Here is a 15,911-nt window from a genome sequence, read left to right on the forward strand (position 1 = left end):
TCTGCACTTTTTCCAATACTATAATATCCTTTCTGAGGTGTGGTGACCAGAATTGCACACAGTATTCCAAATGAGGTGGGAGCATTGATCTATACAGGGGCATTATGATACTTGCTGATTTGTTTTCAGTTCCCTTCCTAATAACCCCCAGCATAGCATTGGCCTTTTTTATTGCAGTTGCACACTGTCTCAACATTTTCAGTGAGTTATCTACTATGACTCCAAGATCTCTCTCCGTCAGTCTCCGCCAGTTTGGACCCCATCAACGTGTATTTATAGTTAGGATTTTGGGCCCCAATGTGCATCATTTTGCACTTGGACACACTGAACCCCATTTGCCACATTGATGCCCACTCGCCCGTCCTCGACAGATCCCTTTGGAGTGCCTCACAATTGTTGTGTCATCCACAAATTTAGCCACCACAGCTTACTCCCAACTCCAAATCATTAATGAACAAGTTAAAAAGCATCGGACCCAAAACTGAGCCCTGCGGTACCCCACTGCTTGACACCCTCCATTGTGAAAATTGCCCATTTATACTCACTCTCTGTTTCCTAATAATTAGCCAGTTTTTGATCCAGTTTTGGTCCTTTGATCATGACTATTGAGCTTATTTAGGAGCCTTTGATTAGGAACTTTATCAAAAGCTTTCTGGAAGTCAAGCTTTGGAAAAAAGCAACATCTATTGGGTCCCCTTTGTCCAAATGTTTGTTCACCCCCTCAAAGAACACTAACAGGTTTGTGAGACAAGATCTTCCCTTACAGAACCCATGCTGAGTCTTCCTCAGACTCGTTCTCCCAGATTAGAGTCCGCACTCTTAACCACACCAAACTGGCTCAATAGATCTATATCTTTACATTTGCAGCTAAAAACCTGTACTGCTTGATGTATTACTTTTGGCTCTGGCTTGGCAACCAATGTCCTTATCAGTGGGAGGAGTAAATAGGGAGGATAGCATTCTTGCTCTCCTCAGACTCTTTGTACAAGTATGATGTGACTCTTCTCTCCACCTATCTTGTGTGTGTGTGTAAAGTGTCATCAAGTTGCAGCCACCTAATAGCAACCCTATATGTTTTTCAAGGCAAGGGATGCTCAGAGATGGTTTGCCATGGCCTGCCTCTGCATAGCAACCTGGGGATCTCTTGGTGGTCTCCCATCCAAATGCTAACCAGGGCTGACCCTGCTTGGCTTCTGAGATCTGACAAGACTGGGCGCCTGGGCCATCCAAGTCGAGGCCACCTACCCTACAGAACCAAAAAAGAAGTTGACAGGAAACTCATGGATTGTGTAATGAGGCCCTAACTATCAATTGGGAGGTAATCCGAAAACTCATGGATTGTGTAATGAGGCCCTATCAATTGGGAGGTAATCCAAGTGCTGTGTAGTAAAGGTCTGAATAGTAGGACACCCTACATATCACAGAACATGGTACAAAGGCACTGACACAAGATCACTGTCACCCTTTAAAACGTCACTGACAATTTGCTACCTTTTAATGGGGTCCAAATTCTGCCAGTTCATTCTGCTTCATAGAGATGCTGGCTCTGTAGACATAGACATTTTGAACTCTGTCCTAAGAAGAAAATTGTAGCTACACCGTTCTCTCAACTTGGAAGCATTTTTATTAAATAACATTCAAAAGTTTCAAATGAATACCAAATTATGTCCACTATGGTAGGATGGAGAAGCATAACACACTTGCCATTTTAATGAAAGAACTCCACAGAGAAATACTGCATTCTCTTCCTTTTATTCTTACGTACCAATGCCTTGAATACACATGCAACTTATTGCTTATGGACATTATTGCATATACCTCGAACAAGATTCAGCCTACACAGATTTATACAAAACAGCAAGGCTTTCAAATACCAGCAAAGTGCAAACTCATGTATACGCCTCTCTCACAAGCAACGTGTAAGACTAATCAAGCAGATGATTGGATCTTATTAAAGTTCACAAATTGTACAGCCACTTAAGTCTATTGAATCAATACATCTTTCCCCATTTCTTGTGCCATTATAATTTGGGGCAACACAACCAGTGCCACTACAGGGTTTCAACTGACTGTAAATGGATTCAAAGATGCCATCTTCATTCCACCCCTGTATGGAATTTCAGTTCCACTTTTATAGGACTTGTGCTATGATTTAGTAAGGCCTCATGTTACAGACTCTTAATTGCACTCTTTTCCCAGCATGGATTTACAAATTAACGCTTCAGATCTGTTGCATGGATTTTAGTTTTACGAATTAAAAAAAACAAAACATAACACTAAACAGAAGTGGGACCATCTGATACATGGATCACATTTTTTAAAAAGCCTTTGGGAGAAACTTAAAAATGGAGATAAGACCCAAATTTAAGTAGGTTGTACATTTGAATCAGATTCCTGATCATGTTCAACTATACATTTCAACAGCCAGCAGCAACTGGTTTAAAATACTTTCTGTGCTACATTTTAAAAATTGACTGGTTTATTTGTAATACTTTATTCTGTAACTGTAAGGCACAATCCCTATACAATCTGTTTTATGCAGTTCTAACAGTTTGTTTCTTCAAAGAGAGGACTCTAACCAAGTACTGTAATGCTGGACAATTATAGATATATCTTATTTCTGGATAAAAGGTACACATCCTCCTATAATATCACTTGGACATTCAGCTTGGTTTCTCAGCTAGGACTAGACTACTAGTGCAAATATGATCAAGTTCTTAGTTTTCCCACCAGAAGGCTAACATATTTACCTTGTAAGCATTAAGATTTTAAAAAGAACCACCAAAAAAGATTTTATGGTCATTATCAACAAAGTGGCTGAAGCTAGTGCAGCTTTTTGTTTACCAAAAATAAATAAATCACAATGCATAAAAACATACCAAACCCAAGTAACTAGTGTGTCAGGATATATTTTGTTGTTTCATACTTGTTTTAAATTACTCTTCTAAGACACTGGTAGGCTAAATTTTAATCAAGACAGCCAGGTTTCAAAGGATTGTCAACCTATCATTGGCTAAGATCAAGAGAGTTTATATTTCAGGCATAGCCAAAGTCTTGCCTACATGTACTGAGAATTAAAAAAAAAAACACCGCCCCAGAATGGCAAGAGCCATTATGGAACTGCTTTCAAAATATCCACAATTTCAAAAGCAGCTTACCATACAGCATGGAAATCAAAGAAACTGTCCCAAACCAACATGGAATCATACAACTAATTGCACATTTCTTTTGTATCTAAGCTTATTTAAGATTTTCTGCTACACTGCAAAAGATGTTCCATATCTGAGCCATTAAATCATTCCTGGATGTTGAAAACAATTTTCGTAACACTAATTTACTCTGTTATTTCTGCAGATGTTTTAGTATTTGAACAGTGCACAGTAAAGCTAAATTGAAGTTATTTGTTATTTAGCATTACATTACGCATCTTTCTAACCATGATAACTCCTTCAGTGGAGAGGAGCCAAACGCAACCAGAACAGAAATTCTCATGCATTTTTAGTTCTTCCTCAGCCACAGAATTCTCTGTGCTAAAACTGATAAACAAGATTGTTTCTTCAAATTTAGGCTGAAGCAATGTTTTCCTAAAGATGAAACTAGTAACGGCTGCAAATTATGCAAAATAAAATACTAGCTCTAAGGTTGGTCCTACCAGTTTAAGTGATTTATGGACTTAACTGGCAAGTTATTGGACTCAATCCACCAATAACATTTTCTGAGATATGCAATACCAAAATGGATGCAAGATGCCCAAGGAAGTTCACCCCTAACACTTCAGTTCTAACCACACTTGCTAGGCAAGAACCACTCCACTGGACTCTGTAGGATGCTTTTGTCAGTAAACATGTGTACAGCTGTGCTGTACAACCCATTCAGCTGGACAATGGGGCTTTTCAGTGAATTGTACCCATAATTCGGTATTGGTTACTAGTCATTTCTTCTATCAGAATACTGAAACTTCATCTTGCCAGCACTGCTTCAATTTAGGCATAGTTAACCACCCAGTGTCATGCCCCTGGACAAAATCAGTGATCCCCAGGACTGCTTTTTAATATGAAGGAACGTCAGGAACTTTACATGTATAGTTGGACCATCAGTACCAGGTTCACAGTAGACAGGAAAGACTCACAAGCATTCTAGATACTAAGCAACGAAAATATGAGGCTTAAGAGGTACACCACCAACTCAGGCAGGTGTCAGCTTCCTCTTTTTTGTCTTCATGCCATCTCTCCTTTACTGAGAATGATTTCCCCACACACCCTCAAGTGCAGATATAAAATTTCTGCACAGGTGTGGTTATGAAGGTCAAAAAAATCATGTGGAAGGCTGAATGTAATGCAATCCAATGGACACACTTTGGCCATTCCCAACCTACAGTATTCTGCTATTCTGATAGTAAGAGTTTAGAGAATTGTATTATGAGAGGATTGTAAAATATATCAGATTGAAGATACATACTTTAAACTTAGGGTAGGAAGATAGCAAACCGTTTACAATGGATGCTGCAAGAAAGCATTCACTGCCATAGGACCTCACCTCTTTCACGGTATATCGTATTAAAAAAAAATCTTACATTGAAATGAATGGAAGTGCACACTGCTTTGGTACTTCGACAGAAAAGCAGTTTACCAGTTTTAAATAAACAAAAGTGAGCTTTCTGCTTATGCATCTTGTACATATTTTCTGACAACAGCCTCATTCCAACATGTCAATTCCTTCTGCAAATAAGAAAGTTGCATTAAATTCCTATACAGCACCTCAAATGTAAAAACTTTAAGAACATGCTCTTTTGTTCCATGTAAGTAAAAGGGAAAATGGGAAAATGGACAATGATCTGTTTAGATTTTCCCCCAGTAATAAACACTGCTGATCTAAACCAAATCCATGTATCCGTATTAATTTGAATGTTAGATAAATAGCATTTTCCATTATGCAAGTGGTTGATTGTATAAATGTTTTGAACTTTTCAGGTTATAGGCTGGGGTACAGAAAGCCATGTGGAAAGATTTTACACATACTGTGATCCCCCCCCCCCCCCACAATTCCATTCAGACCACAAACCCTCAAAATGTAGCTGGGAAAAACATGGAGGAAGGCTGCAGCTGCCTAATAGACTTTTTGGATACCAGCCAGCCATACTGTATGTATGAAGGGCTATTTCAAACAGTATGACTGAAATGTTTTGAAGAGGATTTTCAGATACTGCAAAGTACTGTCATGCTGTAGTCCAATTCAACAGTGAAGAGACTTGCAAATATATCAGTAGTGTTCTGCTATAAACATGATACTGTGTGGACAAACTGGGGAGCTCCTTCTGTCCTAATGCAAACTCCCAGAAAAATCAAAGGGGCACAGCCACCCAATTAGGTCTCGCCCACACTCTAAATCAGTATGGATACACATATTTAAGTGCTGACTTGTTGGTTCTGCCAGCCACCAACACACACATTTAAACTTTCCTGTTCAATAGGATTTTGCTACTGCTCTTGGTACCCACAGCTGGATTCAATTTGTAGCAGTCTTTTTACCAGTAGCAAGGAAAGGAGAGTGGGTCTCTCAGAGAAGGATGAACATCGTTACTGCTTCAAGGTTGTAGTGGTGGGGATTTTGCCACTCTGCTATGGCTGTGGTGCAGAGAATGGGAAGTGTGCCAATCTTCAGTGCTTCTTCAATGCTTGAAATGATAAAGAAAAGCACCAAAAAGTTGTGTTGATCTTTAAAGTGTTCAAATGTGTCTGAACTGATAGACTTACACAGTCAAGCTTTTAGTTCTAAACAGAAGCAAGAAGAGCTTCACGGTTACTTCCATCCATTTTACTGTATTAGTAGCAACTCCTTTTCTTGAATATTGCTCTTGACACATTAGATCAGGTCACTACTTTCAGAAAGTTTTTAATGTAGGATGCTAACAAAAATATTCAGTTCTATTTCAACTATTAACTCAAGGCAGCCAATTTGCAAATAGCAAATGTGTTAGAACCTGTAAGAAGGCACTGTTTCTAAATCAGAAATGGCAAATCAAAACAAGAGGCCTAAACAGAACTCAGTATTTGTTTGTGCAAAACAGCCATCTTTTATCATGCAACAAGCCTGGACTATAAAAATTATGGGTCATTAGCAATCATTGCATTTCCACCGAGGAAAAAAAATGCAGATATTTATATCTGAATTTCTGCAAGGCTTTTCTGTCCCCCCAACCCCACCTCTAGAATAGAAAATGACTGTTTGGTAAACAAATAGCTATGGGCTGGTTCACACACTGATGCACATCAGCTGATGACTCAGAGCTGAAAGTGTGAAGGGCCTCTACAGAAAGCACCATGTTCAAGGAAATAGGAAACCTCTTCAGTGGTTTTGATCTTTCACATATGCAAGTCACTATTTGTTCTGCCAGACCTTTAAGAGATAAACATGATTTGAACCGATAATGATTGGAATTGGCTTAACTGACGTAACAAAAATGGGATACTTAAAATGGCATCTTCTGAACCCAAGATAGAGAATTTGGAGAGATCTGGAAAAAACAGGAGTACCTCCATGTTTTAATAACACTTACTTTGTGCCTATATTATCTAGTAGCCATAGGCTATTATCTGTTTCAGAATATAAATAATCTTTTGTATAAGGTTTGCTTAGAAAGCAACACTAGGCTACTATTCAACAGGAATATATGAAGTATTTCAAAAATAATAAGTCAAAACATCCTGTTCTCTAGTGTTCCGGCATATCTGCATCACAAACATAAAAATGAACACCACATTAGCAGCAAAGTATGACATACAATATTAAAAAACTTTAAACACAAGTACAGGTGAATATCTGATTATTTCAGAAACAGCTCAAGAATAAATACACAAAGATAATCTGAAGGCCATATTAGAAGAGAATTTGTGTACAATTAATGCAAACATGTTTTTCAATAATTTTTTCTTTACAAAGGCTTCCTTTTTAGTCAGTCTTCATCAGCAACACACATTTGCAAATTTCTGTTAAAAGGTGAGCAACTTCGAAGTATAGTTGTTTTTTATGACAGCAATTAATGTATGGGCTTTGCACAATTGCTCTAGAATGTTGGAAAGAATGAAAGAAAATGTGTTTTTTTAAAATAAGAATTTGGTGTCATTGGGCTTTTTTTCTAATGTATTTTTCTAAATGAAAATTGAATGTGATTAGTAAAACATTAAACTTTGATTAACACGCTCAGCAGCTATTTTGACACCCATTTACATTCCAAACTTGGAGTTTTCTCCTTCAGTAAGTTACACACCATAACAATGTCTTGGTTATATGACAATACACTAAAAACATATACAGGTCCCAATAGCCATGACACAGAAGTAACACTAAAGTAAGAATTTGCTTTTATCTCCACACAGCGTACCATGCTAACATGTGATGGAATTCAGATAATTTAAAAAAGGATGGAAAGAGCAGCAGTTTATCCACAGCAGAATATAATAGTTAAAAAAAGAAATCCCAAATTCTAATTTAGATCAGTTTATGTAAAATTGCTCTATAAATCCCAAAAGGTTGTATCCATGCATGTAAGGCAGCAGAAAATGCAGTAAAAGATCACAGTTTCAAAGCAAAATACTTGCAAAAATGTTTAAAAAAAAGTTGTCAAAACAAGGAAACCTTGATTATGAACACCAAACACTGAGAAAGCAGAGAAACATGCCAGGAAAAGCTGTCATTTTAACAGAACGTAAACTAGAGATCCTGGCGTTCACAGGCATTAAAAACACATTAGTCTAAGAAACCTGAGTGAAAATTCTTAGGAACATAGTGCTAGAAGAGTTTGTTCCTTTACAGGTTCATTTGTAATTAAAACACGCTGCCAAGGTATATGCAACATGTCTTTGTTTCCCATTCCACCAAATGTTAAGTCTTTAAATGAAGTGGCCCTGGGTGTCCAGGCAGCTGGGCAAAGGAAAGGCTAAATTTAAAGAGGTAATACCTTCTTTCCTTAAGAGGAACTTTTTATGGCAAAAGTGTGCATTGTTCTTTCGATGAATCAAAAAAATGCTGTTCAGAGGTGTGTGTTTTTTAAGTCTTCTAGTCAGATTTTCCATTCTTATGAGCTTTGACTTCTCCTCGTCCAATAAGACAAATAACTTTGCAACATCCTTTTGTAATTTTGACCATCCACATTAAGTTCATGACATCCAGCACAATGCTGGAGATAAACCAGGCGCTTTGAGCTGCAAATCCTAATCTGTGGAAAGCTTCTGTTCCATACTCAAAAGCAGCATGGCTATAATATACTGGCATGACTGCAATCCTCGCCAGGAAAAACACGACTGTCATGAGCACTCCATTGACAATGTTGCCCTTTGAAGACTTGGAATACCCCAACACTTCAAAAAACCACCTATGAGAGAAAAGACATTCACACAAATCAAATCAAGTAGATGGCATGCTTGTCATATTTCTTCTTTACAAACACAAATTGAGATCTTGGAATTCATCAGCTATACTAATATCCCATTTATGAATTCCTGCCTTTTATAAATGTTTTATTTCTAAAAACTTCCTAAAAAACAACTACGGCTGCGGTCACACGGAACATTAGCCACGCTAGAGAGACGGAAGACAGGCGGATTTTCCGGGCGCGATCTCACCGGCACATCTGGGAAGCGTAGCGCTCCCTTGGCTCAACCGAGGCTTCCCGCCGAAGACGCGCGGCAAAAAACTAGTACCTCGGAGGTACTAGTTTCCGGAAACCGTGGGGCAAGGGCGGGCGTCTGATCGCATTTCCGGTGGCATCCGGCGCCCGCCCATGCCCCCTTGCAAAAAAGGTTTTTTCCCCCCAAGTCTTCGTGGATGCGCACAAGCACCCAACGGAGCATGCGCATTTTTGGTGTACACGGAAAAAAAACCCAGTTCGCTGCACCACGCCGCTTCTTTGTTGTGCGCAGGACTGTCCTGTGATCGGCACCTCTCCCTACCCACGGGACCTCCACAGGAGGTCTGATTGCTTAACCCTGCGTTAGTTTGCCCCAGGGCAAAGAGCCACGCTCCCCCCCCCGCATTTTCCTGCCCATGTGACTGGAGCCTACAAGTTTCAAGGAATACTTCGCTAAACATATGAAGCTTTCTCTAATTGTATATCCTTTCTGTTTTGACTATACTGTGTGACATACATCGCAAATGTGGCAATATCACTGACTGCAGTTGGGCTCTTTGTAACTACTCTGCATTCTTGATAAACCACAGTTCAACTAAATATTGGCTTAGTGTGATGGCTTACCAAATAGGGTGTTCCAGGAACTGTGATCTGTTGATAGGTACTGAACTGAAATTTTAAACCATGGTTTGTACTGGGTTTGTTAACTGTGACTTGTACTAACTGTAGTTTATGTTTGGATGCAGAAATAACAGTTTATTCAGTTGCACTGGCCCTTTTACTGTGCAATCTTAGGGAGGATTACACCATTCTAAGCCTACTGGTCAATATATGTTAGTATGGTAAACAGTACGGAGAGCCAATTCTTACACCAGTGTTTCCTCCGTCATGGTTACACTACTGGCATAGTGTAGGGTGTAACTCTGCACAGAATTGCACTTTTAGCCTCCTGCATAAAGAAATGAAAGCATGGACCAATGGAAACCCTTGCATTTCCAGCTGCACAGTGCTTTTAAAGGACATTCTCTAGCTATACCTCCTCTCTGCTAGCTGATAGCTCATCAAGCATTCAGACATACTAAACTATGGCTCAGGAACCATGGTTTGATCAAACCCCAGTTAGTTAAAACATCTAAATATAGACAGTCCAACAAAATAGGTTTTGTTGGTTTACACCAGACTGAGAGTTCAGACAGTTTACTAACCACAGTTTATACCAACTGTGGTTTGCTGTGACATCTGAATTTACAAACCACATTGAAAGATGGGAGTATAGGGAAGATGTCAGTCCTGTTAAGATACAGAGAGCATCCAGTAGACAAACCACTGTTTAAACAAACCACAGCTTATTGTCTTGTCTGAATACAGCATTAAATATCATGGCCAAATAATGGAATTTTTATTCTTGTAACTGGATGTTCTTGATTTTGGCTGGCAGATTGAAATGAATGGAGTGTTAGCAATGAGTTTTGAATTTAAACTAGATGTCGTGAAAGTCTCTGATCTAAATGAAAGTACAAACGGATCAACATTGCTTCATTTCAGCTTGCAAAAAAGTGCTGGAAAACAGAATGATCCCGTTTTATACAAGTGCCATCAATCCTATAGCTTTCCTCCCCTCACAATTTTCCCTAAACGGCACAAGGTAAAGACTTACATGATGGGACTGGCATTGTTACTGCTCTCTTGTGGTTCAGCTCCACATCACACTGGTGAAGTAGGAATGTGTTTCCCCACTTACACACATCCAATCTCATTTCTGGCACTGGTATGATTTTTCTGTATGATTCTCTTACCTGGCCTCTCCATTATAATAGTTAGAGCAACATTGGATAGACCTATGGGAGCAACATGGAATGGACCTTTTCTATAACTTACAATTTGTCACAGAAGAGAAGCAGGACGTTACTAAGATTTCTGGTAGGATATATGCCCTGGCTCAGCTTGGAGGGTATATTCCACTGGTAAGTGCAAGTGGGACCCTATGCTAGAGTACAGTATGACTTCTTTTGCATGCAGGTATGTAATCTGTTTAAACTTGAAAGCCACAGTGGTTCCAGCGAAGTGATACTCAAGACAGAATTCCAAGATTCAGGATGGTAACTTAGATTTGGTTTAGCAGAGAGATATTCTCAGAAAGCACATCAAATATGTCTCTTTGAATTTAAAAAAGGACTGTGGTTAAACACAATGTGCTGCCTTCAATCATTTCTGTTGACAAGTTGTGAAAGATGCTTTGGTTTATAAAGGTTACAGAGTTCACAAGTTAAAATACGACTGAACAGCACAGCTTGGCTGTTTTTGTTAATGCAATAAACAGATGTGTGAATGTAAACTAGCATTATAAACATTACCATCTGGTTTGCTTCATAAGTAATTGATACATGCAAACTGATGGAACAGTAAACATCCTAATACCTATCAGACCACATTCCGCCCTTGTCAGATAATTAGCAATTTAGTTATTTTGGGGACACTTTGCCCTTTTGCATTGATAAGGCTTCACAACACCATGCTTTAAAATGGCTCAACATGGACACCACAAAAAGATGGATAACTTATATTCAACACCTTAAGCAAGATGACAAAGTTTGCAAGAACATTTTAAAAATGTATGTGTGCTAACCATTCCTGTATATTGCACTATTTAGAAAAACGCACATCTTAATAGTTCATTATGATGATAAATATATCCCTTCTGCTCTTCCCTTCAAACAAGCAACTGCCCTGTAATATCTAGGTACAAGAAACAAAAATAGCTATCCCTGAGGCCCCTTCTGAAATTCAGTATATGGGAGTTGCTGCCATGTGGATTCTTTCTCCACCATGAAGGGGATTTCCCCGCCAAAACTATTATGCTGAAAGATCCAGCTCCATGTTTCCTTCTCATGGCCAGTGTTGCCCCAGTTTCCAGAAAGAGTGAAAGTGTGTTGTTCAGGCATTATTATTTTTTGTGCCACGAGCAGAAGTCACACTGTAACTGTTAATGGTATTATTTTCAATAGGCCAGTGTACCTTCTAGCAGAAAGGTTATTTATTTCTTACTTGCATACCAGAAAAGATAAGCAAAAAGGAAGTATCACAGCTCTAGCGTAGCTTGCAAAAGGCCAAGCTCATTGACCTGTCATCAAAAGGGTAAAAGCTTCTGCAGTGTTCCCTAAGCTACAGTGACTAAAGGAACTGGAGTCTCAAGATTTAAAACACAAGAGCTGCTGTATCTAAAAATATCTGGAGTCAAAAGGAGAATGAAGGTATGAATTATTCAAGATAATTAAAAAGGAAAAAATGATGAGTTAGCACCTGCAGATTCTAAGCAGAAATAGCCACGCTTGACTTTTCAAAAAATATACCTATCTGTTTGATACAAAAAGAGAATTATGTTGTTAGCGTGCCCGTTATTACTTGAGCAATTCATTATAAGTAAACACTTTTACTGATATATAGCCATGAAAGTATGTATATTACAACCAACTTATTTAGAAAAATACATTTTACAGAAAAGTATCTTTTGACTTGTATGTATCCTGATGCAGTTATGATGAGATAAGGTATATATTAAAAAATACCTCCTAACAGGGTGGGGGGAGATGCATCATGCCAATCTATATGCAGTTCTTCAAAGTCCAACTGTTGAAAATGCATCCATTTGGCAAACCAAATACAGTTTCATATTCCAGAGGATTGGCCAAGTTAGTAAACTGCAGCAAAAACTGTGGCACACATAAAACTAATCTGTATTGTGGTATACATTTTCATGAACTAGAGTCTAGTTTATCAGATCTAGAAATGTATGATGCTTATTAGTTATATGAAGCGGGGGCATCACTCAGTGGCAGAGCATCTGCTTTGCACACAGAACGTCCTAGGTTCAATCCTTGGCATTTCCAGTTAAAGGCATCAGATAGTATGTGATGTGAAAGACAACGCCTTGAGATTCTGCCAGTCGAAGCAGACAGTAAGGATTTTGATAGTCCAACAGTCTGACTCAATATATGGCAGTTTCACGTGTTCTAGGGCTTTCTTCCTGAAGGTCCAGATTTTGCAGGTGTCACCAGTGTATCAAGTATAGAAGAAGTATGTTGTCAAAGGCTTTCATGGCCGGAGTTCATTAGTTGTTGTAGATTTTACGGGTTGTATGGCTGTGGTCTCGGCATTGTAGGATCTGACGTTTCGCCAGCAGCTGTGACTGGCATCCTCATAGGTATAACACAGAAAGATGGAGTACTCTCTGTGTCAAGGTGAGAAGAAAAATGGTAGGCAGGTAATTTATATCTACTCAGGAAGGTGGGGTAGGGCTGAGTCATTATCTTGTAGGAGTTCCCCAGGCTGTGACATGTTAATGGAGGAGCTTTCCTGAGGAGGTTCTTTTGCATATGGATTGGTTGTTGAAATTCTAATCTTATCAGTAGTGCTACTGTAAGATGTAGAGCATTTTGTGTTTTTCAGGACAGGGCATGGTTTCCTGTCCTGAAAAACACAAAATGTTCTACATCTTACAATAGCAGTACAGATAAAATTAGAATTTCAACTGCTAATCCATATGCAAAAGAACCTCCTCAGGAAAGCTCCTCCATTAGCATGTCACAGCCTGGGGAACTCCTACAAGATAATGACTCAGTCCTACCCCACCTTCCTGAGTAGATATAAATTACCTGCCTACCATTTTTCTTCTCACCTTGACACAGAGAGTACTCCATCTTTCTGTGTTATACCTCTGAGGATGCCAGTCACAGCTGCTGGCGAAACATCAGGTCCTACAATGCTGAGACCACGGCCATACAGCCTGGAAAATCTACAACAACCAGGAGAAGTGTTTGGGAATAAGAGCAGCTCTAAATCTGCCACAGATATATTGGCTTAAGGGGCCTAATGCCTTTCTGCTGTCTATATATGATAAATATGTCAGTTTATACAAAAAATAAATAAATGACATAAAGAGGCAATATTCAGATTCTCCTGGGAAAATATTAAAATCTCCAAAAATATATCGTTCAACAGAAAAGTCACCATTACTAAGTAGAGCTTCTAAGCAAATCTCTAGTGAAACTGCAGGATCATAATTTTCAGGAAGTTTAACTATTTGTGCAAAAGCTTTAATAAAGACCATTATCCACTACAGGTGTTCATCAGTTTAACAAAACTAGGCCTACCTGCTGTTATCTTTATCTTATCTTTAATTTTATATAGAAATGTCAAAGTTTATACATTCCATATTTCATTGTTCACTGTTCACATTTTCCACTACAGTTGTATCTTTATGTGTGTTTATTATATGTCAAGATACACTTCATGCATCTTCTGGAACAGCTTTGCATAGTTCATGAAAACTCATGCTACATTTAATGTTAGAGGAATGGAAACTCTGGATCCAACCCTAATGGTGAAACCTTCTGTCAGAAAAAGTCTCCACTGTTAGCAGAATGGAAACTTTGGATCCAATTATTAGTCTTTAAACTGCCAAAAAACTCTACTCGCTTTCAAGCATCCTTTCATGAAGAAATCTTAATTTAACTTAGAAGCCATCTTCTTTTCTATGTACAGTCATGTTGTTAAGAAGTCCTGCTTGGAAGTGGATAAGCAGCTACATGGGTGGGTGTTGATGACAATGAAGAGCAGTTTGAGAATATTTATGAAGACAGTTATCCATCTGTATTACCAATTTAGAAAGTTTAGTAGTAGCCATTTTGGATAATTCAGTACGCCACATCTTTCCAATTAGTAAAGTGATTTATATTCATATTTGCCATCTAAACAGCCCTACAATTAATGTCTTACAGATGGAAACCGCAACTCACTGAAGATTAAAACACCAAGTCATGTCAGAAGTAGGATCCGAACCCAGGCTTCCCAGATCTGCAGCCACTGGATTATTAAAAAGCAGGAGGCTAATTAAGGACAGCTTATTAAAGTAAGAGAAATATCACTTACCGCTGATTCACAAAAGGGGTAGAGAATTCTGCAAGCAGACGAAAGTTAGCAAAATATGCCAATAATCCTCTATCCTAGATAATAAAATAAGCATTAACAATAATCAGGACTGTATATCTTGGGAAAGTAATTCAAACTATGAACTCTGCACATACTGCTACTTCAGTAGCTCTTCTAGAGAAAAAGCTAGAGCAGAATGGTAGGATACATGCCAGTGATGGATTATTTAAGTTTTCCCCCCACAGATACTTCCTGCCTAGTGAGTTCCAGCACTGAGATGCTACTGCAAGAGCTGTTCTATATTGATCTAAGTTTAATCAGCCTCACATATACAGCATAAAACTGGCCTGTTGCCAGCATGACCTTAGCATGACATAATCTATAGCTAACATTAGGACTGCAAAAACCAGCCACTTGATAGCAATCTAGGGAAGCAAAATTTAGGAGTTGGGAGACATTAAATGTGTAAATTTATTGCAAGGGTGCCCTGCATCTATACCAAGTTTCGTTTATTGTCTTAGCCATTGGCCATAACAGCACAAAGTAAATCAAAGCACAACAGAAATATACATCAATAACTTGCAGTAAGTCCTAGACTCCGTCTTATCTTTTTTGCCGCCAGTGCAAACAAAGCCATTCTGCTAGTAACATGTGCATCAGTATCAGAAAGCAAGAACACGGTCAAATCCTGCTCAGCAGTTCTATTATACAGAGGTACAATAGGATAAATAAACCTTTGCCTAAGTGATTCATGCCATAAACATCTCAGAATGTAATGCTTGACATCATCCACTTCATCCATACCACATAGGCATATTCTAGAAGCGGCAGGGGCACCCAGAAAGCGACCAATACAAACCATTGAAGGTATGGCATGGAACCTTAGGGCAGTAAAAGCCCTTCTCAGCTCCAAAGTAGTTAGTTTCTCAAGATATACAGTCCTACAATGGTCTCTTTTGAAGATCTTATACAAGGGGGCTGTACGGCAACTTACTACCATATGTCGATTCAAAAGCCCATCCTTATTAAATACCCATTCTTTCAGTTTAGCCCTTTGGTTTTCATTTACCAATAGGTCATCGGGGATTGAGTATTTCAATAAAATAGAGTTCAAGTAATCATCTGATCTTTTTGAGGATTTCAACATCAAACCAAAACTTTGAACACCTAGAATATCCTGAGGTCGTTCTAAACATTTCCTCCAATACGAGAGGATTCTTACATTTGCCCTGGCTTTCAGGGATACCATACCCAGTTCAGCCCTCAACAACGCCACAGGTGAACCTTTGGGTAAGACCAAAATTCGCCTCATAAAATAATTTTGCAGTTTCTAGCAGGGACAGCAGCGATTCGTCCC

General features: G+C 38.8%; 1 protein-coding gene and 1 pseudogene across 1 annotated transcript in view; both read right to left on the reverse strand.

Moving 5' to 3' along the window:
* Positions 1-8,036, reverse strand: part of LOC107112224 — a 23,539-nt pseudogene extending 15,503 nt beyond the window's left edge.
* The window catches only part of TMEM56 (transmembrane protein 56), a 21,864-nt gene continuing 13,469 nt past the window's right edge, over positions 7,517-15,911 (reverse strand). Inside the window, exons 5-6 of the mRNA XM_015413363.1 lie at positions 14,555-14,628; positions 7,517-8,371 (exon numbers count right to left, since the gene is read on the reverse strand). Coding sequence (XP_015268849.1) covers positions 8,056-8,371; positions 14,555-14,628 — 390 coding nt within the window. The 3' untranslated portion in view covers positions 7,517-8,055. The remainder of the gene's footprint in view (positions 8,372-14,554; positions 14,629-15,911) is intronic.

The sequence above is a fragment of the Gekko japonicus genome, unplaced genomic scaffold (assembly GCF_001447785.1).
Source record: "Gekko japonicus isolate JY-2015 unplaced genomic scaffold, Gekko_japonicus_V1.1 scaffold70, whole genome shotgun sequence".
NCBI classification, from domain to species: domain Eukaryota; kingdom Metazoa; phylum Chordata; class Lepidosauria; order Squamata; family Gekkonidae; genus Gekko; species Gekko japonicus.